We start from the raw sequence: 24,463 nt of genomic DNA, 5'->3' as shown, positions 1-24,463 counted from the left end.
ATGTAAAGACAGCTGACCAGGTTGAGTGATTTTCGAGAATCCAGTGCTTTAGTCGACATCATACTTCGCAAATGCTGTCATTGATCTATGTCCCAACCCAATTTAGTATTGCGTACAATGGATTCTTGAGCTGCCTACCCTTTTCTGCACTGCAAGATCAGGAATCCTGTCCCTTATAGAATTTGGCAGCATTGGCCAGTCTTGAAATTCTCGTAGATGGCCTTCATCAATGAATTCCTTGTCCCATCGTCTTTCAGGATCCCATTCAGCACTTCTGGGGATCCGAAATAACCGCAATCTGAAATATGCGTTCTCGGTGAATGCATAAAGACAGGCAGCTTCAGCGATGCTAAGTTCTTCATTTGTTATTCAGATGGAATGTTCCTTAGGCAATCGGGCCTCTGTTAATGCTTCCTGGAGTGCAGCCTTTAGTCTTTCGATTTCTTGATCCTTAACCTCAATATCATAGGAACCCAATACAATGGAACCTCAATACAAAGCAATGCTGGTGTTGTTACAACACACTTACCGCACGCAGCATGTCAACCTCAGACACATCCATCCTATCAAAAGGTCGCTGCTCATTCATTTCATTTGGACTTTGCAGAAGGGGCTGAGATTGGTGCTCTGTAGTCAACATTCTAGTGTACTTCTGATGTGAAAGTATAGTCCTCAAAGAGAGATGTAAGAAAACGGTCGGGATTTGTGTTGGCATGCACCCTTTTTATATTTGAGAAATAAATGCATTGAATCTCAAACTGCAACATCCATGCACAGGTAGGCATGCTGCGGACAATTCCGATGGCTAGGTATATAACTGTAAACTTGTAAGCATCACATTCCACCCAATCAATATGCCCACCTCTGCCCTTTCACCTCACCAGACACCAGAACTGGAGAGTGCCACACTAACCAACGCTGCAGCCCCTGAGCCACTGAACACTCTGGTAAACAGCCCTGCACCCAACACCACAGCCTCCGAGGATCAGCCAGAAGATGAAAATTGGCCATCGGAGCTTGACCCAATCTCGCATGCCATGGTAGCAGGTTACATTGACCTTGTTCTGGCGAATGTGTTTCGAGGTATGTAGGGCCGACGCCAGCAGCATTGCACGGTTGCTCAACTGCAATCCTCCAGCGACACGGTTTATTGCTCGGAAATCAGGTGTTTCCACATCTCGAGTATCGCTCCTGCCCGTTTTAGCAACTGCATGCAAAACGGACTTCGACATCTGGGGTAGTAGATTTGCACTTACACCAAACCCAGCTGGTGGTGTTCAGGTTTGCCTCATGTTTAAGGAGACATGTCAAGCCCAACCAAGTGGGGCCAACAATGAGGCAGTGATGCAAGGGGTGAGTTCTTGAATCCTAAATTCAATTTCAAGTTGACTGACCGCAAGACATAACCTTCAGACAGACAATAACCTAGATGCCGCCACAGCGGCTACTCCATCGTCAAAGTCGTTCGACTCCAGTCAGACGTAGTATAGCACACCCTGTTCAATAGTTTTCCCCAAAATGTACGGTGTCATCCTGCACAATACTGCGATTCTGCAAGTGCAAGCATAAATTGAACAGAAAGGCACCAGTGATATTTTTATGAGCCTTGTTGAGCACAGGGTTACAGCATCGGTTCAATCGTTGGAACGTGTTCACATGATTAGGAAGTGTTGGGTCGTGTTCTCACGGTTAGAAGGCATTGCAACGTGTTGCAACGATTGGAAGGGCATTGCAACACCTCCGGGATGTGATAATGTTCCCAGAAACGTTGCAACATTTGAGCGAATGTTATGAGCGTTAAAACGAAAACAGTCTCAGAAAGCGTTGTAACACGTTGCAACAGCAGTTCCCGGTTTTCCGACATTTCTCATTCTGTCGCACAGCCATGTCACCCATATTTTGGAGACCTGATTAGGTACCCAAAAGCGCTATATATATATATATACCTAACAGGCCAAAAGCTTGTTGAATGTTCTTTCTCCAACGGAATGCTCGTAATGATTAGAATGTTCTAAAACCACGACTGAATGTTCTAAACAATCAGTGAACGTTCTAAATAGCGATTGAACGCAGAAGCTCTGTGTATGTGCCTAATAGGCCAAAAGGTTGTTGAACGTTCTATAACATTCTCCAGTGGGGCATTCTGATCATCATTGAACGTTCATTGAATGTTCTAACTGTCATTTGCCACAGGTGTCTGAATGGCAGCAACTTCCCTCGGCAAGATTCAATACAAAGGAGGCAAACGCCGAGATCAGGTGATGAATTATTCGCAACTGTCTAGTTCTTTCTGTCTCCCCATCCTCACCCCATCCTCTACTGAACCTGCGCAGCGCCATGACCACCGCCAAGCCTCCCTTCCCTCCTCAGTCCTAAGCATATGCTTTGCATCCCTTGATTGGGGTGTGGCCTAGCTAACTCATCATTGCAGTGAGGCGCGGGTTTGTTGTAGGGTTCCATGAGGTTTGCCGGTTTCTTCAGTTGGCATGAACCACGCTAATTGTCATATCCATGCATACCCGACGCCGACCCGACTTCCGGACCTCCACCCTCTCCACCTCTGGAGTCATACCCTACCGCTGCCGTTCCGATACTCACCTCCGGTGAAGGAGAGAACAAAGGAAAGTCAGTTGGGAGGTTCAAACAAGACCACCACCAAGCTGTTCCCTGGTTCTTTAGTTAGGATGGGGGAGTGTACTAGTGTTATTTATTGTAAATATAGTACCAATCCGAGTGTTTTGGCTAATTCTATTTTTATGGGTTAGTTTTAAAGTTCCTGGGAATTGACTTACAGATAAACCGAGCCCTGCAGAGCTGTTTCTTTATTGAAATTTATTAATTTGTCTAGGTGTAATTCTGTGTAGCGTTGTTTAATTTGGATTTAAACTTGAATTTAATCTTCTACTTGGTGAAGTTTCAAAGATTCTATTCAGTTAATGAATTTGGATGGTGTCTGGAGTGTCCCTTGAGTTCGTTTTATTTTTGTCTTATTTTATCGCTTGTTTTAACAGTAGCAAAATAACTGTTTTGTGTTTACACTTTGAAATCTGGAGTGTTAACCAGCTCTCCTGTTGAAATATCTACTCAACACCCCCCCCCCTTAATTGCTGCCTTTTACTACAGTGGCAATCTTAACTGTATATCACTTTTTCGCACTGGAGTGACAACCAGAAATGCTTGAGAAAAATAATACTCTATTTTCTTACTTCTCTAAGGGGGGCGAAAAGTCGCAGAAAGGGTCTCCCTTTTATACTCCTTGGGTCGCCTTCCTTTTTCACGCTCTACCTTCTATTTACAGGATTTATTTACAGTGTATTTCTCTCAAACTGAATAAAAATGAAATTTTCATGCTATAGTTCTACTGCGGTCAGACTGCGCCTAGAATTCTTATTGTCCTCCCTCGCCTAAGCTATTTTAATGGTTAATTAGAACTTGGCTGCGCTGCATTTGCTGCAGTTACCTATTTCAAATTCTATATATATACCATTAAATTTGCTATGACTCGATGACTCTGAATTCAAACTTCGCATTACTATGCGTATGGCTGTGCTGAGACCTTCAGCTGATTTATTCCATTTTTATTTAGTGACATTTAGTTAAAATGAGACTGAAATGGTAAATGAGTGAATTATTCAGGTTTGAAACTGAAAGAAAAAGTTGCTAGTAGTCAAGAATTACTCAAACGAATGTGTTATAGCTCTCCACCTCATTAGAATATCGTTCCCTAAAATTCCCGCCATGGTCCATTGTAGTTTAGTGGTTTTTGTGAATTTTGTTCATATTCTCTGATTTCCTTTTGTATTATCGCATCCTAATCCTCCATATGTATCGTTGGTTGATATAGTAGGTTGTCCTTGAAGATATCATATTTTTATCTATTTTATTTAGGATTCTGGACCTCTTGAAGCTGTTTTCTCGCGCATTTTCAGGTTTCTAACTTCATGTCCTTCTATCTCATTCATTTCTGGATGTTTCCTCACGTTCTTAGTATCATAAATTTTCATTTATTCCCACCTTTCCAATGGTACTAATATTGTGTCCTATTTCCTGGTATTCGTTGAGTTAGCAAAGATTCGCGCGCACATTCGGTAATCACGTGCGTCGTTCGTATGCGGGAGCCGTTTTCGTTTATTTGTTCGGGATTTATGATATGCGCGGATGTTTATTTCTTTCATATGGGCTTCTGTGATTTATTTCAGATTTTTCCCTCATGTTCTAAGGTTGTTTTGCACTTTCCGTGCTTTGTTTTGACCGGGCTCTTCCTTATTTGGATGGAAATTGGTCTTCGCGATCTGCCGAAGTGCGGATCTCGGTTCCGATGGCCGGTTCCCTGCGCATCGCCACCCTCACGTGTCATTACACATGATGCGGATTCCTATATTCCCGTCATGGGTATAACTTCACAACGGCTGGACCGTTTGGGCTGAGAATTTGCATAGCTATAGTTTCCTATTTTTCATAATTTCCGTGTAAATTTCGTTGTATGTTTTAATTATGGATCCTACGCAATCATCGTCTTGTCCCTGAGCTCGGACTTTTGATGTCGCTATTCCCGTTATTGGATTTCTCATTAACGCATGATCCTTTTATTATGGAAATTTGGGAGGATTAAGAGTAGATCCCTTCCTTTCTAATGGGCTATCAAGCTTGTCTCGGTCGTTACTAGTTAATCTTCGCGCTTGCTTTTTAGACATTGTCCTCGTTATGCAGGAGTTTTAGTCATATCTCCGTCGTTTATGGGTAGTTTCCCCTGTAATTACTCTCATTGGTTCCGTTTGGGGGACATCTACATTTCCTATTATAAACACGACTTTGACTTTTGCATTAGTTCCTGAGGAATCTTTGTTCCGGGGTACTTCCATCCTTGCTACGTGTGCGGACGTGGGAAAGTAGTTTCCGTGGAGGTTCTCTGATTATTTTTATAGTCAAATCTTGGTCGATTGTCCTAATTCTTGGTTTAATATTTGCTATAAATTCCCCCAAGAATTCCATCTCGTTGATGGTAAGCTTGAAGTATTTTTGTTATTTTTCTTTCTTTCGATTTATCGTGTATAGTCATAATAATTCGTAAAAATTCGTAAAATTCGTTAAAATTCAGGTCCTTCTATGTTCTCATATCTACTTGTCGTATGAGGTTTTGTGATTTATCTGGCATATTTCCATAATGGGTTTCCATAGTGTGGCCGTTATTTCTCCTACACCGGTCCTGGCAACACACCTCCTCTCACCCCCACGCCACCTCTTCTCCTCCTTCCCTCTCCTTCCCTATCTCTGTCCGCTCCGATACTCACCTCGGACCGAACGCCGCCCCTCTCGTCACCCTCCTATGCTTCCCCCGTCCACTCCGATACTCACCTTCGGACCTGACAACTCTCCTTTCCGCCACTCCCTCTCCCTTACCTTTCCCCTCTCTCCTCCCTCTGGTACTCCTCCACCACCCTCTCGCCAAGTTACGACCTTCCACCGCTGTCCCGTACTTAATACTCGGACACTGCTCGTACCTTTGCTCCGAGCCTCCATCATAGTCCCTACCTCGGACTTTGACTCCACCTCGGTCTTAGTCCATTGCATTGGTGACCTCATACTACGTAAACACCATTGCCAATATCCCTCAGACTTTCAACCCCGCCTCCGTAACCTCCGTAAGCTCTGCAACCCCCGAGCTTTGCGGATTGCCTTCGGCACTCTCGCCGCTTGTAATGTATTTCTCGCGTTTACCCCTCATCCCTATTTGGACTACTGCTTCTTCCCATTCTAGCCAGTTAGTCATCATCCCCACTTCCCCTCATCCTCCTGCCCCTCTGGGCCTCGCCCTCCCTACCTCCTTTCAGACGTATCACAGGTCCTGCCTTATGACCTTCGGTACCGCTCCGCTTCTTCTACCCTTTGTTCCTGTTCGGACGTCTTCGTTCCGATTCGGTACCCTTTGTTTTCCTTGTGCTTTTGCCCCCTCCATTATATATATCGGCGCTTGTACATACTTGTTTTGGTTCAGTCCGAAATCGACCTGAAATGCCCCCTAGAGACTTCCTGCTCACCTACTGTGAAATTAAGGACCAAATGGACAAACAGCAATGGCACAGCGCTCCACTTGAGTCGCTGAGGCCAAGGTCCCTCCACGCTAAGTCTCCGATTCCACTCCAGAGTCGTCTGTTTCTGCCTGGTTCTAACACTAATTGTCTCTCCCCTGTAGATTGTTCCGCTGATTGTCTCTCAGCCTAGCTAGTTCAGTATTCACAGAGTTTATCAGATGATGGCCTAATGGGGTGGGTTCGTTATTCCAATTGGAGCTGCAACCCCGTTGAAGGAGAGAACGAAGGAAGGTCAGTTGGGAGGTTCAAACGAGACCACCACCAAGCTGTTCCCTGGTTCTTTAGTTAGGATGGGGAAGTGTACTAGTGTTGTTTATTGTAAATATAGTACCAATCCGAGTGTTTTGGCTAATTCTATTTTTATGGGTTAGTTTTAAAGTTCCTGGGAATTGACTTACAGATAAACCGAGCCCTGCGGAGCTGTTTCTTTATTGAAATTTATTAATTTGTCTAGGTGTAATTTTGTGTAGCGTTGTTTAATTTGGATTTAAACTTGAATTTAATCTTCTACTTGGTGAAGTTTCAAAGATTCTATTCAGTTAATGAATTTGGATGGTGTCTGGAGTGTCCCTTGAGTTCGTTTTATTTTTGTCTTTATTTTATTGCTTGTTTTTAACAGTAGCAAAATAACTGTTTTGTGTTTACACTTTGAAATCTGGAGTGTTAACCAGCTCTCCTGTTGAAATATCTACTTAATATTTCTCTCCTTAATTGCTGCCTTTTACTACAGTGGCAATCTTAACTGTATATCACTTTTTCGCACTGGAGTGACAACCAGAAATGCTTGAGAAAAATAATACTCTATTTTCTTACTTCTCTGAGGGGGGCGAAAGGTCGCAGAAAGGGTCTCCCTTTTATACTCCTTGGGTCGCCTTCCTTTTTCACGCTCTACCTTCTATTTACAGGATTTATTTACAGTGTATTTTTCTCAAACTGAATAAAAAGTGAAATTTTCACGCTATAGTTCCGCTGCGCTTTGCTGCGCTGAACTGCGGTCTACTGCGGTCAGACTGCGCCTGGAATCCTTATTGTCCTTCCTCGCCTAAGCTATTTTAATGGTTAATTAGAATTTGTCTGCGCCGCATTTGCCGCAGTTCCCTATTTCAAATTCCCCATATTTCCCATTAAGTTCGCTATGACTCGGTCATACTGAATTCAAACCTCGCATTACTATGCGTGCGACTGTGCTGAGACCTTCAGCTGATTTATTCCAATTTTATTTAGTGATATTTTAGTTAAAATGAGACTGAAATGATAAATGAGTGAATTATTCAGGTTTAAAACTGAAAGAAAAAGTTGCTAGTAATCAAGAATTACTCAAACAAATGTGTTATAGCTCTCTACTTTATTAGAACATCGTTCCCTAAAATTCCCGCCATGGTCCGTCGTAGTTTAGTAGTTTTCGTGAATTTCGTTCATATTCCCTGATTCCCTTTTGTATTATCACATCCTAATCCTCCATATGTATTGTTCGTTGTTATAGTAGGTCGTCCTCGAAGATATCATATTTTTATGTATTTTATTTAGGGCTCTAGACCTCTTGAAGCTGTCTTCCCGCATGTTTTCAGGTTTCTAACTTCATGTCCTTGTATCTCATTCATTTCTGGATGTTTTCTCACGTTCTTGGTATCATAAATTTCCATTTATTCCCACCTTTCCAATGGTACTAAGGTTGTGTCCTATTTCCCTGTATTCGTTGAGTTAGCAAAGTTTCGCGCGCACATTCGGTAATCACGTGCGTCGTTCCCATAGTTGTTCGTATGCGGGAGCCGTTTTCGTTTAGTTGTTCGGGATTTATGATATGCGCGGGTGTTTATTTCTTTCATATGGGCTTCTGTGATTTATTTCAGATTTTTCCCTCATGATCTAAGGTTGTTTTGCACCTTTCGTGCTTTGTTTTGACCGGGCTCTTCCTTATTTGGACGGAAATTGGTCTTCGCGATCTGCCGAAGTGCGGATCTCGGTTCCGACGGCCGGTTCCCTGCGCATCGCCACCCTCACGTGTCATTACACATGATGCGGATTCCTATATTCCCGTCATGGGTATAACTTCACAACGGCTGGACCGTTTGGGCTGAGAATTTGCATAACTATAGTTTCCTATTTTTCATAATTTCCGTGTAAATTTCGTTGTATGTTTTAATTATGGATCCTACGCAATCATCGTCTTGTCCCTGAGCTCGGACTTTTGATGTCGCTATTCCCGTTATTGGATTTCTCATTAACGCATGATCCTTTTATTATGGAAATTTGGGAGGATTAAGAGTAGATCCTTTCCTTTCTAATGGGCTATCAAGCTTGTCTCGGTCGTTACTAGTTAATCTTCGCGCTTGCTTTTTAGACATTGTCCTCGTTTTGCAGGAGTTTTAGTCATATCTCCGTCGTTTATGGGTAGTTTCCCCTATAATTACTCTCATTGGTTCCGTTTGGGTGACATCTACATTTCCTATTATAAACACGACTTTGACTTTTGCATTAGTTCCTGAGGAATCTTTGTTCCGTGGTACTTCCATCCTTGCTATGTGTGCGGACGTGGGAAAGTAGTTTCCGTGGAGGTTCTCTGATTATTTTTATAGTCAAATCTTGGTCGATTGTCCTAATTCTTGGTTTCATATCTGCTATAAATTCCCCCGAGAATTCCGTCTCGTTGATGGTAAGCTTGAAGTATTTTTGTTATTTTTCTTTCTTTCGATTTATCGTGTATAGTCGTAATAATTCGTAAAAATTCGTAAAATTCGTTAAAATTCAGGTCCTTCTATGTTCTCATATCGACTTGTCGTATGAGGTTTTGTGATTTATCTGGCATATTTTCATAATGGGTTTCCATAGTGTGGCCGTTATTTCTCCTACACCGTTCTTTGCAACAAATCTGATGACTTTTTTTTTGCAGGCTTTGACCTGAACTTGCTGTGCTGGTAAGTTTGTCCCCTGATGATTGTCCTCTTTATGTCCCATGGCTCACTTTCCCCTCGTAAATTCATTTTACTTTCCATGGCATCAATGCAATGGTATGAGGCTCGGTTTGTTTGTATTGTCCGAAGCAATTAATATTTCGTACCTCCCTTGTATATTAGATTTATATCCCCCTCTGCGACTATTCTGTACCCCCACCAGCTGACTCCTGTGGAATCTGAAACTCTTGTCCTCGCTTTGAGGTCCCCAAGCTTGTACTGGGCATGTTCACTGATTGTTTCCGTGTTTTGTCTTGCATGTCACGCTGCAGCCACAATGTTGCCTGCCCATTTGCTCTTCCATTTGCCTGCCAGCTTGCCCCGCTTGCCATGTTGCTGACATCAACGTGGATGACATGGGTCTCAGATCCAAATGACCCGGTGTTTATTCCTATTTACATTATGTTTCCAGTGGGTGCTTTCATTGATTGTTCTTCAACTTGTGTCTAGTAAGCAAATTTTTTCTCCACCCGGTTTCGTGATTGCATTGTTTTTCTATTATGTTTGCTTCCATTCCCATCACTGCTACTAACATAGTTTGCTATGTATTCCAGTTTATTTCACGGGACTAATCGGAGTCGGGCACATGCGACTTGGAGCTGTTCACACTGCCGCAGCGCTTGCGCTCGGTGTCACTGGTATGTTTCCCCAGTGCAGCCAGGCTTCTAACTCACACTTGCTTGTCAGTTACCTCTCGTTATCGCATGGTTATTACTCTCCCTTCCATGTGTTGCTGTTTTCTGTAAGTGTATTTTTTTAACCCTTTATTTACTTGATTTGTGAATTGTTTGCCCTCAGCTCCTGTTCCTCCCCACTCAGGCTGCATTTCCTCTTTTGTCTACCCTCCACCTCCCCCCACTCCGCCTTTGATTACGTTGTATCTTAACTGTACTCTCTTTGTAACCGGCCCGCCCTCAGCCGTTGTTTTCCTGTGCCGCAATCAACATTCTGTGCTGGCCCGATGCTAGGCCGAGTCCGCTGTCATGATGCCTATTCTCTTTCTCCCTCTCTATGTCACGTGATTAGAGGATACAAACAGTTATGACCTTAGCTGTATTGTAGCGGAGTTGTCCGAGTTTATTGTTATATTGTTATATCTACTCATAGAGTTTCCAGAATTAATGTTAATATTGTTATTATTACATTGTTATATTCGAGATTGGCACCAAATCCGCTCATTAATGCGAAAGAGTTCCCGTGCTATTTGATGTCACATGCATGTGAGAGTTGGAGCTGAATTCATGAGACAATTGCCCGGCCAACTGAGGGAAATGGCCACACTGTGGGAATCGCCATGGGCCAGCAATTACAACTTACATTGCGAAACCCTCTACATTCTCTGGGTCAAGGCGAGCATCTTCACCCATATCTAATGCTGCCATAGCCAGAGCCAGAGCCCCATTTTCCTCCATCTCATCAGGCTCTATTTCATCATTATCATCATCATCTTGACTTGCCTCATCCGCGCTGTCCACACCATCATCTTGACCTGCCCTGGGGTACTGAGTATTGGTGGATTGAACGTTGGTGTAAAGGGAACAGAAATCCTCCTTTGACATTGGAGGGGTGGTGTCCGGCCACGGAAGTGCATCGTGAGGACAAGGGACATCTTCGGTGTGATTCTGCCATGAAATTGAGAGATTGTGAAGTTCATGGAGCCATTTGAGAGCAAGAAAGGCCACGTCAACGCTGTTCCTTCCTTGACATGACCGAAAAAGTGACTCATATGCAGCATGCTCATGAGCCAACCAGTGTCGGAGGTTAGCATGCTCTGCAGTGAGTCTGCGTATCTCAGACCGGCAATTATTTGCTTCCTGCATATAGCAAATGCTCTCATGAACACTAGAATCCATCACCCATTTGGGGAGCTCTCCCTCTCTGGGCTCTTAGTCAAAGAACTCTTGCCAAAGATCTTGATCTACATCTAACTTGAGGATGGTGTCACGGCTGAGGGAAGGTGGGAGATACTTATTTTGGTGGGCTGGAGAAGTAGTCTGAAGCCTCCTTAGAAGCTCTAGCTTCTCCTTGTATTTTCGCAGTGTAATGTCAATGGCAGATGATCGGCCCTTCACTGCTTTCTCCACATGGGCCTTGACATTTTGATCAATGGTGTGAGCTTTTGAGCAATCAAGTATGTTGAGTTCGAACCGTCTTGAATGCAATTTCCGAACAAGCTGCTCCCTAAGGATTCGAAAGTTGATGAGTTCATTTGTCCACTCATCCTTCTTCAGCCGCTCCAGCTCTTCGAAGGCAGCATCGCCCTGTGCTCAAGGCATACACATGTTTGTGGCCAACGACTCCTTCAGCCTTACAATCTCTTCTACCACTTTCTCCATGAATTCTTGCGACTCAAACTGACGAACTGGATCATCTACTGGCCTGGTCCGAACAAGCTCCTCATAGAGTGTCTCTTGGGTCTTTAACTCGGTCCTCAGTGAAGTAATTCGATCCACTAGCTTCTGGGCCGCTGTCTTCGATTGACGCTCTAAAGGTTTGCTGTAATAACGTCACTGGTCCTCAAACTGTGCCAACAGATCAGGAACCGGATCATTGTTGTTCTTCCCCGAGTGACCGGTAGCTGCATTAAGTCGCCCCCTGGCCCTCTTTAGGTGGCCTCAAAGCCATTTTCCAGAGTCAGGGGACTTCATGGACTCAATGTGCTCAACCTGGACATCAATTAGAAAGAGGCGATGATAATGGCCAGTAACTCGAAGGCCTGGTATCAACTGTCGCAGCTGGCTCCACACCCTCTCACAACCTTCACCATCCGTGAGGCCCCAAAGCTCCGATTTACGTGGATGGTACCAAAGCTGACAGGCATACTGGTGACCATATGCATGGAAAATGGAGACACCCCACGCGATTCGAGATCTCCACTCCGGAGCAATGTTGTATTTCTTCAGGGTATGATCTCCCTGACATCCTATGTCATACAATATTCCAACCCGCCATGAGCCCGGGACGTGCTCAAAGAATTTTGCAACGAGCGCGAAAAGGTAGTGCTGTTTCTCACCGGCCATCTGGACGTTAACGAGGAATAGGGGTATATCGTGGCGACACAGGATCACCATCACTCCAGTGTCTGCAAAATAGTCTGTCGATGCCTTAATGCGTTCCCCATCGGCAGCGATGAAAGACTCAGAACAAGCATCATATGTAGAGTTCGGGACTGGCAAGCCAAACTCCCTCCTATCATCTGCACCAGCTGGAGCACGCTCAATGTCCACCTCCTCCCCTTCACGGTTTCTGCGCTTCCTGGAAGACTTTTTAGTGGGGCAGATGGTCTCGACGTGTTCTTTCCAAAACTGAACAAAGTCCTCAGACAAAAATACAGTTCTCAGTGACGTGAAAGCAGGATCCTTCCCCCTGACTTTCTCCTCCATTCCACGCCGACGATCCTTGTCTTTAATCCACTTTAGTTGGAAATTTGCATCGCAACATATGATGGCCTGTACATCCTCCCCTTTCATATAGGACCCACCAAAACAGAGGGGACATCGAGAACGGAGGAAAGAACTAGGCTGATCATCAGCATTAGGGTTTGGAGTATGATGGGCATTCTCATACACGCGACGATTGATCGGAGTCGTGACGTCAAAATCAGTCTCAATCTCGGTACCCTCGGAATGCTGCGAGACAGAGGTAGATGGCCCCTGCAGCATCACAGATGAAGGTTGAGATGGAAGTGCGTAGCTTCTTGCTAAACGAACAAGCTCCACTTGGACTAACGAAACGAGACTCTGGTAATATTTCAGGGCATTCGCAAAATGTCTACGAAGAGAGTCCTTGGCATCAAAATGAAACCCGCGATTTTGAAGTATGGTTTGCATGGTAGCTGCCCATGCCCAGTTGTTTGGGGCGGTAAACTTGAAGAAAAGTGAGACCCATTCCAACATATCAATGCTTACGGCCAGTGAAGGGCGATATGGAGCACATGGGAACATCCCAAGCTCAACAAGCTGGACGGGAGCAGGGCGGGTACTGCAAACAATAAGCAAGACCTCCTCTTTGCAGTCAAACCGCAAACAAACAACTTTGAGTGCCAGGTGGCTGCCCCCACAATCGCAAGGATCCGCTCTAGGTGTGACCCCCGATCCGGAATAACGCAAACGCTCCCACTGAATGTACACAGCTATGAGCTGCAGAAGGACTGTATTGTCCCAACGCACATGCTGCCTCTTGCGCTTTAAAGCATGCTTAGACCGGCGTGCATCCAGGGGTGTGCAGATGACTCGGTCCACCACAGTGTCGAGGCCAATAGGGATGGTTCCTATATATGGAGTAGGTGGGGAGGAGAAAGGCAACTCGAACTCTTCGGGTGGGTTGGGTGGCGGCACATGTTCATCATTGTGGTCATTGGTGGGAATGTGGATAGGAGCCTCCACATTGTTGGCCCCTGGCTTCTGTGATCGGCGAAGAGATGGCACAATCCCAGGGACGCTGCTCAGCTCCTTCAGGAAACCGGTACTTGACCCTTCATTCTGCAACGTCCCACCATCAGATTGCTTTCTTGCATGATACCTTTCTGATGCTTTGAGCGACTTTTTAAGACTGCGTAGAGTTCCTGCCATAATGTTGTAACGATGTGGTGATCAGGATAAAGGAGGGTATTGTGAATAATAAAGGCGTCGTATGAACCGCGGTGGGTGTTGGACCAATGGACCGATGGGCTAGATTGCTCGGTGGTGCTTGTCACAGACACTGACGATGAAAACAAGGGACAAGTCCCAGAGGCAATGATGATGGAGTGAAGTAAGAGTCCCAGTGATCCTCTGAGGTGTGCAGCGCCGAAGGAGCAAGCTCGAAGGGTTATCCCCAAAGAAAAATCCTTGAGGGCACCAACGAATAAGATCAATGCACTCAGGGGCAGGGCAGCATGCAAGAAATTAAGTCACAACGTGAGGTTAGGATGGAGGTGGAGCCGAGGGAGTGCAATCGTGAACTGTCTCCAATGCAGGGGCTTTGAAGAGGACACCGACGAAAAACCAATGGACTCAGGTGAAGCGACAACAGGCACAACGCAGTTTAAGGTCAGGGAGGACGTGGAACTAAAGAGGTGTAATCGTGGGTTGTCTCCAATGCAAATGCTTTGCAGAGGACTCCACAAATGTGAGGGAACGTAGGGGCGGCGAAACGGTTAGGACGAGCAGAAGTGTAATGGCAGAACGATGGCGGAACGCCGTCACAAGACTGGATTCAATTGAAGTGGGTCGGAACAAACATAAGGCAACAAGTTACAAGGCAAGCGTCTCAATGACACCACGTAAAGTGGTGAGGGTACGATCCAGTTTTCTTTGTAGCTCCTCGTTCATTGCTCGTAGCTCCTGGTTCTGCACATGTAATTCATTGACCTCGGACTCAAAAGCGTCCAACTCAATGGAGGAGAGTTGTGCAGCAGCTTCATGCTCGCGGATTCGGGCCTCCAATTGAATAATGTGAGCAGTCATTAAGTTCCTCAATGAAGCATCTGCCACGTGGGTTGGAAGGGATAAGGACCCCACCACCCTTTGAACTGGTGGCTGACTCCTGGGAGATGTTGATCAGACAGTTCCAAATACATTAAATTGTACTTACATTGGAGCTTGTGCCGCTGGTTGGGTATCGCCTCCGCTAAATGGCGGTTGCCTTCTGAGCGATGAATAAGAGATGGTGCGAATACAAATTGACATTACCTTCTTTGACTCAATATGTTATCGCTGGCAGCATCGTTGTTTTGTGCGAATCTAAAGGACCTCACTTGAAGATCGGATGCTTCAAGGCTGTAACACATCAGCATCAATGATAGGCTTTGAGTGAATAGATCCAGCCACTTGCCCGGGACACGGTGGTCCTCTCATTCTACGCTGACGGAAGTCATCCCTTGATATTTGATTTCCACGTACTGTGAATATTGTATGAGTCACTCATTGTTTTCGGACTGTATAGACTATACTAACGAAAAATGGTGCACCTTTGGCCCCCATTCACTCGGGGACATTTCCAGAACCAGTAGCCTTCCAACTTTTTTCAGCTGCAATATTTCAGCACTGAAGATGAGTTAGATTGATATCAATAAGAAGCTCGAGGAGATGCCATACTCTGATAGCCACAATCACAACGGAAATCATAGGAATCCGAGAGACTGGGAGGAATAACAACAACTTGCTCCCCTTGGAAATTCTGTAGAAATGCCATTGGCTTCGATGAATCGATCGGTGGTAATGTTGCTGTGAGGCAAGTGGTGAGATATTTCTTGCACAATTCCTCGATCCATCACCTGACTAATCAGCATCCTCGCGATAATTGGATAATTGATTTTACTGTAAGGGAGATATTAATTGGGATTTAATGGAGGGTACGAGATTAAATAAGACTTGTGTGCCTCGGGTTCTAGCACCAGGCTTCCTTCGTGTCTGCCGCACACAGTTGACCTCGCATACGGTATACCCAGTTATGGTCTTTCTTATGCTGATGTTTTTTGTATGTGTTTAGTTTGTTTTTTCTCTGATTTTCTCGGTCGCTCAAAAATTCAAGAGGCTTCGATGTTTGTTGGGGTCGTCGCCACGTTATTCTATCGTTCCGAGTTGCCCGTTGCACACAAGTTATGTTACATTTACTGTAAAGAAACAAGGTTGGGGTTGGGTCTGGCAGCCTTGATGCTGTGGGAACCTGTTCAATCTCCTCTCGTTGCCGAGGCAGCGGCACCACATCCAATTCCCATTAATCGTGAGTGCGTGTTGGATGAACAAGTCGTGACAACACACAGATGCCATCGGGACAACACTCAGTGCGGAATTAGATGGATGATAGGAAGATATGTATTTACATGTGTTTGTATCGACAATTTTATCTTTGGAGTTTGTTCCTGTCATTTCTTTTCCGTTGCTCAACCGCATCGTTATCTGGCGACCTTCGGTCATGAATGTGCACTTCAACAATAGATGCTACCCAGGTTTGCACTGTTGCACAGAGCGGTGTGTATTTTCCATCATTATCAATCCGGGCGCGGCCTCGTGTCAATGTAACTTGGTGTTGTTGTTATGGCTTCATCTTCCATTTGTGGTTTCTTCGCTACCACGCTGTTCAAAGCGCCTTTCTTATAAAGTGAGAAATTTTGGTTTTCACATCGTGAACAATGGGACTGAGGTTAATCTAATCTGGATTCTATAGATTTAAATTTGGCCAACTCCAAACCGGTGGCAGGTCACATGTTTCTGCAGTTGTTGCCAGATCACACTCCACTCTGGCGCATCCCCTCACAGTCTTGTTTCCAGTAAGCATTCTCACAATTAGGATGATTAGGGCCATAGCGCGCGCAGCCCTGATATTCTATTACTGTTTACACATAGATTGACTCGTGAGGAAGATGACTAGTCACACAACCCATCATCCGACTCGTGGCCTCGATCCGCATCATGTGGTCAATGCCAATCCTCAGCCAGCTGAGGTGTCGCTTGGTCATCTTGCAGAAGGCTCGCTCACTTGGCTACGCAATATGGCATCTGTCAACCTTCATCATGATGAAGTGACACAGGGTCATGCTTCCAATGGCTTGTCAGAGTGGTTGCAGTGGTTGCTTGATGAATTGTTTATGAATGAACGGTCATCTACCCCCATAACTCCAGTAGAATGGGATTATAGATTGTTGCGATTTGTCGACGTAAATGGTGACTTGCCATTTGACATTGCATTGAGTAATCAAAAGCTGCTCAATCAACGCCACATACAACGATATCCTAAAGGTATGTTCTTCTTCCCCCAGTTCTAGCTTGGCGGCTCACCCCCCATTCCCCTTACTACAGCCACAAATCGACGCAGGGTTTACCACCGGTTTTCATGGTTGCTGTTGGCCTCAAATAGCCCTCAAGTGCATAAATACGAGTTCCTGGGACAGCCAACCAACAAAACCCCTTCTCAAAATATCCCCCCTCCTGCATTCACTGCTGCTGACACATTCCTATTTGTGTCAGGGCACACACCCTGACTAGCCCGGACCCGGACCCGCATCCAGACCCGCTTCCACCCGCTGTGCTTCCCACATGCATGCATACTCCGTGCGCCGCATGCTCCGGGCCCGGTTCCTACCCCTTCATGTGACTTCCGGGTATCTCCGGAAGTTTTGCTGATATTGTGGCCACTGTGGGAAGATGAGAAGTTAGCTTCCTTCTCATCTCCTTACCCACAGTAGGCAAGTGTATTCTACATTGCCTTTATCTATTCATCTCCTTACCCACAGTAGATTGTGCCTGGATAGGGCTGGCCAGACCTGAGGCTGTGGGCCATAGGGGAGGGTCATGGGGACCTGGGAGTCGTCCCCTGACAATTTGATCATCATTGGGATTACACATGGTATCCTATCGTTTTCGATTCGCAGCGCCCATACCTTCCATATCTCCCACATTGCCGCTTGAATGAAAAATTGGACCATAGGTGGGAGGAGTTAAGCTTTCGTGAAGGCGAGCGCTGTGATGGCTTCCCTGGGTTTGGCCCCACAATGCACGGTATCGTTTTTGATAGCAAACAACTATCAGACATCATGTATTCTTGAGACAGACAGAGAGTAGTTTTCATCAGTGGGGGAAAATAATCAAAAAATGGAAAGTCCCAATCCCTTTTCAATTCGATGGATCCACACTCCCCTCGACATATTTGAACCGGAAGCTTTGCTCCCTTCCGCACATTCCCTTCTCGATTCTCACCTCATTTCGCCGAGGGCTCGAAATGCTTGCGTGGACAAACTACGCCATGTTCCACTGCATTGACTTTGCTGCAAAGCAGCTGGGCTGCTCACCGCCTTGTATCCCTGTCGACACCTCCCTCATTGGCGCTACATTTGTACTTAAGCCCAACGACGACGAAAGCCAAACCCTTCAGTCCAGTGACGTCCAAACTCTCCACCAACACAGTGTTCCCATCTTCATAGTTCGCCAGTACGGCAGCTCCGTTACATTGGAGAAACCCTCTGACAATGACGACTGCACTGACAATGATCCCATCGCCTTGTCGCTTATTGCTGCCGAACGAGAGGGTCTCCACTTCGTGGAATTCCTTCGCATGTCAACTCATCTTAACAATACGTGGGGGTTGTATCACCCTCGGGTATGGCAGGTCAGGCAGCCTAATTGGGAACAATGGGAGGAAAGTCTCATCACTCTCAAGCTGCCACAACAATTTTTTGATGGTGACGTTTACTCCAACAAAGTGTTTTCGATTCGCGATGGCATGCTTAACATTATCAAGGACCACTTTCCAGCCTGCTTTCCCCCCTCATTTGTACCAAAATCCAACTCACCAGGAATTCTGGGAAAGGAGACACCGAGTCATGTCCTCACATTTGGCGACGAACCTTCCTTTCAGTTCTTAGAGATCGCCGTTAATGGCGATATTGATGATCAAGAACTTCAACGTATCACTGACTCCAACTTCTTTGGTCAGTATTGTGAGCAGGGTGCCATCTTGGTAGCTCTTGCTTACTGTGGAGATGCAAGTGCATGGGAGACCATCCAAAAGGAGCTTTCTGTTAGTGGCATAAAGGAGAAAAATGCATCTCCTCTTCTCCAATACCTGCGCTGGAAGTGGCATGACCCAGCACAGCTTAGTGTGCATGCTCATCTTGAACGAGTTGAACGTTCAAAGGCTTACCTTGAATGCGTAAGTGGATATTTCGAGAAACCCACATCACCACCAATGCCGCGCCTCCCTCTTTACCGCTGCCTTCCTCTCTGCCACCATCTCCCCCTTCGCTGGCACCTCCCTCTCTGCCGTTACCTCCCTCTTCGCTGGCGCCTACCTCATCGCCGCTTCCCGCTCCATGCCCTTCCCCAACCCAACCAAGACCGTCTTCACGGTCATGGTTATCCACTTCACAGCTCATCTTGCATGAGGGCGGTTCACTATCGGGCCCGCTCAACATCATCCCGCAAAAGCATCCGATGTCAGCAGCCTCTGTTCTTTTGGGCACTGGTGCTGACGACCTCCACATCGGTGGGGACTCCAGCCCCAACTTGACACATGCTGATGATCCCCCTTCAACTTCTGGATCGATGGACATTCCCAGCGTTATTGACTTCAAACCTGTTCCCAGGGACCTGTGGTTGGCCGAGCTTGCAAGGCGTTGTTTACAGAGGGGTTAGTTTTTTTTTCGTGGGAATATACCGTGTGAAAGTGCAATCCCACCCCCCCATGGCCACCCCGTGAGAAATGGCCACCCCGTGGGATCCATGCAACATCGGATCCAAATGTATATCTCATCCGTGCAATGTGTGTGCCACAAAATATTGCGGCAACACTTGCAGTGTTGTATGTTAATAAATACATAATAATTATAACAATCATTTAAACTATATATTTATTAACTTTGAGGGAAACTTAGGCTCTATGTAGCCTTTTAACCTTATCAACATAAGAGGGATGGCTCACCCTGTGATATTGTGGCTGTGCTACATACACGCGTGCAAGCTGCAGCCCTCTCAGGCCCTTTCTGCAAAGCCTTAAGTGCCCTGGGCTTAGGATTTTGTATAAGTAGTACTATTTGGAGCAGATCCATAGGGTTCAAAGGTCTACTGAAGTGCGACCCCTGTCCCCCAGCCCCTGTGTTAGCCCGCACAGACTGGGATCAGTTCGGCAGTTTAAGACCAGCACCTCTCATAGCCTGCAAGTTGTAGGGATTCCTGGCCCCTTTTTTCCTTTTGGAAAATATGTCAGCCTTGCTCCTTACTGCAACTTGTGCAGCGAGCCTGTTCCCTGCTTCACAATAGGAAATTTATTCAATTTGCCTGTAATAGGGCATATTGCCTTTGCAGAGGCCTTTTCTGTTTATACTGTGTGCACATTGAAGCTGTGGGTGCAAGAATATTTATAATTAACATCTTATGGAGTTAATTTAAATAAATTTTTAGATGCCAACTGAGGATGAGATCCTCCGTGCAGAGAAGATGAGGAGAAGAAATGAGAGGAAGAAGCTGAATCGTGCAGCTAGCCAAGGATCGCTACATACACCACTCACTCAAATCCATTCTCAATCAACTGTTGCTGGGCCCTCCCAACCACCCAACTCTTCTGGGACATCTCAACAGAGATCCCAACATAATCGAAATCCATCTATTGGGACACAGCTTGCCCTTGACCTTCAACAACTGGATGTCCAATCTCAGGTTGGGTCTGAAACCACTGAAATACCTAGGAATACACTATGTATGTTGTATTCAGTTCTCAGTAGAATACACAGAATAACTTTCTACACAGAAATCACTCCACCAAGCTCTGCTGGTCCACGACTTCACTCTGACCGTCTCTCACAGACTCCTGAAGAGACACGTAGACAGCACCAGAGGACTCGTATTGGGTCTCCAGCTCAAGGTGGAGCTGATGTTGGCATGTATTCACCCTCTGGGCCTCTTGACCCTTTCTCCCTTCCTGGGCCTTCATCTGTGCCTCAAAGTCATCATCATGAATCATCTCAAGATTCCGTTCAAGTTCATAATTCTCCAGAGCCAATGCAAAGATGCAATCATGGCCATAATGCACCTGTCTCCGCATTTGATGGAGATAGGAACAGGTGTCGGAGATGTATTGACACTGATCGCAGGTACAAGGAGGCTCGCCAAAAGGCAGCCCAGGAGCAAATGGTGGATCAATCTTCACCTCCCCCCTCATCTCCCATTTCATCACAGGAACAACCCTCTCCTGCACCCTCTAGGCCATTATCTCCTCTGCCTTCATCCTCACCTCCAGACCTATCAGATTCACAGTGGGATCAAGGGCTCAATGATGAAGATTTGATGAGAGGATTTGCATCTGCAGTATCCGCCAATGATCGTGCTCCGTTAAAAAAGTTTCGAGAAGAGCTGATGAAGGTTCAAATGGAACACTGCGATGCTTGCCATGAGACATGGTTTGACTTGAAAGTCAAGGATGGACATTGTGTGAAGTGCAGAAAGGATGCGATCAAGTATACAGCAGCAAATTCCATGGACCCAGGCTGCAAGCCACAGTTCATTGTGGACGATCCTTCTTTGGAGCTCACACAGATCGAGGAGATGCTGCTTGCCCCAATTCATGTTGTCATGCAAGCCCACACTGTGTATGGTGGACAGATGAAGTATTCTGGACACATTTGCAACTTTGTCTGTGATACTTCTGAAGTTCGCCAGTTGCTCCCCATCCTTCCTGAGGAGTGTGAAGTCATCCAGATCCAACGGGAGGGTCCAGATCATGTCCTTGGTCATGATGTCCAGCATCTCTACTATGTTCGGCGCCATGTTGTTCAGCTGTGGTTAGAATGGCTTGTTGAGCATCACCCAGCATATCAACATGTCATTATTAGCCAGGAGAATCTGTCCCAACTTCCAGAGAGTGGTAGTGTCCAGCACCGCCTACAGTCCATTAGGATCAGTGAAGCAGGTGATGAAGGAGATGATATCCTGGGGCCATCAAATGGAGATGAGACTGATGGAGCAGAGGGGGGGAGGGCACTTTTCACATCAGGATTTGTTCCAAATGTGAATGAGGAGCGAGTCTCTGAGCTCCAAAACTTGCGCATGGCAGCACAGGCAGGACAAGGGCCTATTCTCATGCCGCACATTGAGTCCCAGCCAATCAGTGAATGGCATGACAATCCTATTGCCTCAAGGGCTTTCCCTAGCCTCTTCCCTTCTGGCCAGGCAGACTTTTGCAGTCCCCGTCAAAAACCAGTCTCATTCTCTGAATGGGCTTCACACCTCATGCGATATGAGGATGGTCGCTTTGCAAAACACCCTCGCTTTCGCTATTGGGCATTGAACACAATAATGCGCACTCAGGCCAAAAAAGACTCTTCATGGTATCTTACCACTCACCCAGATGAACGACAGTGGACAGTTGAGCAGATAAGGGAAATGGTGGCAGATGCTGGGCCTGACCAGCTGAGGGAACTAGCAAAGCATGTCTCCAGATCAGGAGTGAAACTTGCGGGAACTAAACCATTTTGGATGGCACATCAGAGTGAACTCACCACCATGATGTATCAGCTCCGTTCACCTCATGCATTCATAACTGCATCAGCTGCAGACCTCCAATGGCCAGACCTCCACCAGCACATGCCACAGTGGGCAGAATCACAGGATGTTGGGGAGCAGGCAGCCTATTGGAAAAGGCAAGAAGACTTAAATGACAATCCTGCCATTGCTGCATACTACTTTGTGAAGAGATGGGAATTGTTTGTTGATTTAGTCCTCAAAAAAAAGTTCCATTGTTGATATGTGGTGGCGGTAAGTCAATGGATGGTTTACTTGGTACTGTTGTCTGATTTGTATCAAATGCTTAGTTATGAGTGGCAGTTTAGGGGGAGTAGCCATGTCCATGGCTTCATCTGGTTGAGGGATGCACCACCTGTGGATGATTTGGACCTCGATGATCAGGAGTCAATCCAGAACTTCATTTCTTTCTGGGATCCAATTGTGTCAACCTGGAATCCTGATATGCATGCCTTTTCCCATCAACACGCATCCTCACTATCCTATACTTTACTAGAAGACACCCAGAAGGAACTTGCAGAACTCCTTAACCATGTTCAGCGTCATTCCAAATGCCCTTCCTCATATTGTTCGCGATGAAACAAACACACAAAGGAAGTGCAGTGCCGATTTGGCTTCCCAAAGGACCTTGATGAGCTCACTAAAATTGTCAAGGATGAGAAAGGGATCATTGATCTTTGTACAAGGAGGAATGACCCAATCCTGAACTCCTACAATGATACTGTCATCCTGGGATGGCGTGGAAACATTGACTTCCGTCCTGTGACAAGCTTCAGTGCTGTTCTGGCATATGCTGCAAAATATGTCACAAAGGCTGAATCCAAATCTCGAACATATGATGAAGTCTTACAAGCCATCCTTGACAGGTCCAATGCTTCAGACCGGGTGCAAGGGGTATATCTGAAGCTACTTCAGACCCTCATCACTGAGTGAGACTTTTCTGCACAAGAGGTCTGCCACCTTCTCCATGGCCTGAAGATGCACCATTCCACACGCTCCTACATATCTGTCCCACTCTTCCCGAGGCCTTCACTCCCACTTGACTTTGAGAATGCAACATGAGAGTTCAAGACACTCAGGGAGAAATACAGCTTGTGGCCTCATAATCTTGGCAATCTGTCCTATTTAGCATTTCTGTGGAGATATGATTATCAAAGCTATAAAGAGCATGGTGCAAATCCACAGCATGCAAATGCTGCAAAGGAACAGGTAACCATCATGTATCCCATCCCACACCCACACCCTGAAAATGAAGAAACATATCCCTTCTTTTGTTTTGCAAAGTTGCTTCTTCATTGTCCATGGAAATTAGGTGATGCTTGGCTGGAGGATGAGGATTGCTGGGTGGAGAAGTGGTCTGAATGGTCTGAAGACCATCATGAACTTCTAAATGACGGACTACCTTCTTTGGAGCAGAGTAGGACTGAGGATCAGGATGGTCAGGATGATGAAGATGAATTAGAGGAGCTCACTCAGGAGGAGGGTTTTAACCCAATGGAGGGTTGGCAGCTTGAAGCATTACTTGGGCCCCATCGACAGCCAGGTGTTACAATTGAGGCATTGGGGAGCAGACCTGTGGATTGTCAGCACAACTGGTGCCAATCTTCACTACCCATTGACATACTGAGGGATGCAGAAAACTTCCTGAAGGAGGCCAAAGCCATCGAAGGAGGCAGTTCAGAATTGGAATTTGCCCCTGTTGAATACCAGAAACTGAAAGGCAACCAGAGAATTGTCTTCATTCGGGTTATGGCATACTTCAAGGCACTATTTATGCACCTTCGGGACCGTATAAACCCTAAGCCTGACCCTCTCCACATTAACATTGATGGCAGTGCTGGGACTGGAAAATCCTTCCTCATTGGGGCCATTTGCACATCCCTTAATGAAATAGCTACTGAATATGGCATTCCAGGATCCCCTGTTGTGCGTCTTGCACCGACTGGGGTGGCAGCATTTGGGATCAGGGGTTGGACAATCCATTATGCTTTGGGAATTGGTGCCAAGAAGTGGGTAGGGTTGACAAATTCTGGGAAAGCACGCCTCCAAGACAGGTGGAAGGACATCAAGTTGATCATTCTTGATGAAAAGTCAATGGTTGGATGTAGAACTGCTGGAAAGATTGTCAGTCGCCTCAAAGATATCTTTCCTGAAGCAGCAGATAACCAACTGGCTGGCATGTCCCTGCTCCTCTTTGGAGACTTTTGTCAACTTCCACCAGTTGGTGAAGCCCCTTTATTTACCACAGCCAATCTGAAGCATGACCTCAGTCGCATTGGAAATCGTCTCTACCATTCTATCCCTGAGTCAATAATGCTAAAACAAATCTTCCGCCAAGAGGGTGCAGATAGAGAGCAGACAAATTTCCGTGATTTCCTTCAACGTCTTTGAACCAATGAGGTCACTTTGGAAGATTTCAACCAGCTTC

General features: G+C 45.9%; 8 protein-coding genes across 8 annotated transcripts; 2 read left to right on the top strand and 6 right to left on the bottom strand.

The window, feature by feature from the left end:
• Positions 1-854: 854 nt before the first annotated feature.
• On the top strand, positions 855-1,485 carry EI90DRAFT_3117885 (uncharacterized protein; the record flags this gene model as incomplete). Its single annotated transcript, XM_039063038.1, has 3 exons — positions 855-1,083; positions 1,139-1,353; positions 1,414-1,485. The coding sequence occupies 3 exons, from the start codon at positions 855-857 to the stop codon at positions 1,483-1,485; spliced, it is 516 nt and encodes a 171-aa protein (XP_038920692.1).
• A 7,760-nt stretch (positions 1,486-9,245) lies between these two features.
• On the top strand, positions 9,246-10,185 carry EI90DRAFT_3039261 (uncharacterized protein). Its single transcript, XM_039058929.1, has 4 exons — positions 9,246-9,492; positions 9,598-9,681; positions 9,731-9,785; positions 9,842-10,185. Exons 1-4 carry the CDS (start codon positions 9,417-9,419, stop codon positions 9,927-9,929), a joined length of 303 nt encoding a protein of 100 aa, XP_038920691.1. The 5' UTR covers positions 9,246-9,416; the 3' UTR covers positions 9,930-10,185.
• A 585-nt stretch (positions 10,186-10,770) lies between these two features.
• Positions 10,771-10,920, bottom strand: EI90DRAFT_2895236 (uncharacterized protein; the record flags this gene model as incomplete). Its single annotated transcript, XM_039054014.1, has 1 exon — positions 10,771-10,920. A coding segment is annotated over one exon (150 nt), but the record flags the coding sequence as incomplete, so codon positions are not given.
• Positions 10,921-10,929: 9 nt separating this feature from the next.
• On the bottom strand, positions 10,930-11,244 carry EI90DRAFT_2908568 (uncharacterized protein; the record flags this gene model as incomplete). Its single annotated transcript, XM_039054336.1, has 1 exon — positions 10,930-11,244. A coding segment is annotated over one exon (315 nt), but the record flags the coding sequence as incomplete, so codon positions are not given.
• A 414-nt stretch (positions 11,245-11,658) lies between these two features.
• Positions 11,659-12,114, bottom strand: EI90DRAFT_2908481 (uncharacterized protein; the record flags this gene model as incomplete). The annotated part of the gene is made up of 1 exon (XM_039054325.1): positions 11,659-12,114. One exon carries the CDS (start codon positions 12,112-12,114, stop codon positions 11,659-11,661), a length of 456 nt encoding a protein of 151 aa, XP_038920688.1.
• EI90DRAFT_2893251 (uncharacterized protein) lies at positions 12,100-12,555 on the bottom strand (the record flags this gene model as incomplete). Its single annotated transcript, XM_039054003.1, has 1 exon — positions 12,100-12,555. A coding segment is annotated over one exon (456 nt), but the record flags the coding sequence as incomplete, so codon positions are not given.
• A 231-nt stretch (positions 12,556-12,786) lies between these two features.
• Positions 12,787-13,029, bottom strand: EI90DRAFT_2888795 (uncharacterized protein; the record flags this gene model as incomplete). Its single annotated transcript, XM_039053979.1, has 1 exon — positions 12,787-13,029. A coding segment is annotated over one exon (243 nt), but the record flags the coding sequence as incomplete, so codon positions are not given.
• A 1,248-nt stretch (positions 13,030-14,277) lies between these two features.
• On the bottom strand, positions 14,278-14,712 carry EI90DRAFT_3117883 (uncharacterized protein; the record flags this gene model as incomplete). The annotated part of the gene is made up of 2 exons (XM_039063037.1): positions 14,278-14,569; positions 14,618-14,712. 2 exons carry the CDS (start codon positions 14,710-14,712, stop codon positions 14,278-14,280), a joined length of 387 nt encoding a protein of 128 aa, XP_038920685.1.
• Positions 14,713-24,463: the final 9,751 nt, after the last annotated feature.

This window comes from Cantharellus anzutake (genome assembly GCF_015039405.1).
Source record: "Cantharellus anzutake strain C23 chromosome Unknown EI90scaffold_7, whole genome shotgun sequence".
Classification (NCBI taxonomy): domain Eukaryota; kingdom Fungi; phylum Basidiomycota; class Agaricomycetes; order Cantharellales; family Hydnaceae; genus Cantharellus; species Cantharellus anzutake.
This window is presented reverse-complemented; position numbering and strand designations above follow the sequence as displayed.

Coding starts and splice junctions, on each gene's coding strand:
- EI90DRAFT_3039261 (XM_039058929.1), top strand. CDS start 9,417: ATGACCCGGTGTTTATTCCTATTTACATTATGTTTCCAGTGGGTGCTT. Junction 9,493..9,597: donor TGTTCTTCAACTTGTGTCTA/GTAAGCAAATTT, acceptor TATGTATTCCAG/TTTATTTCACGGGACTAATC. Junction 9,786..9,841: donor TCCATGTGTTGCTGTTTTCT/GTAAGTGTATTT, acceptor GTTTGCCCTCAG/CTCCTGTTCCTCCCCACTCA.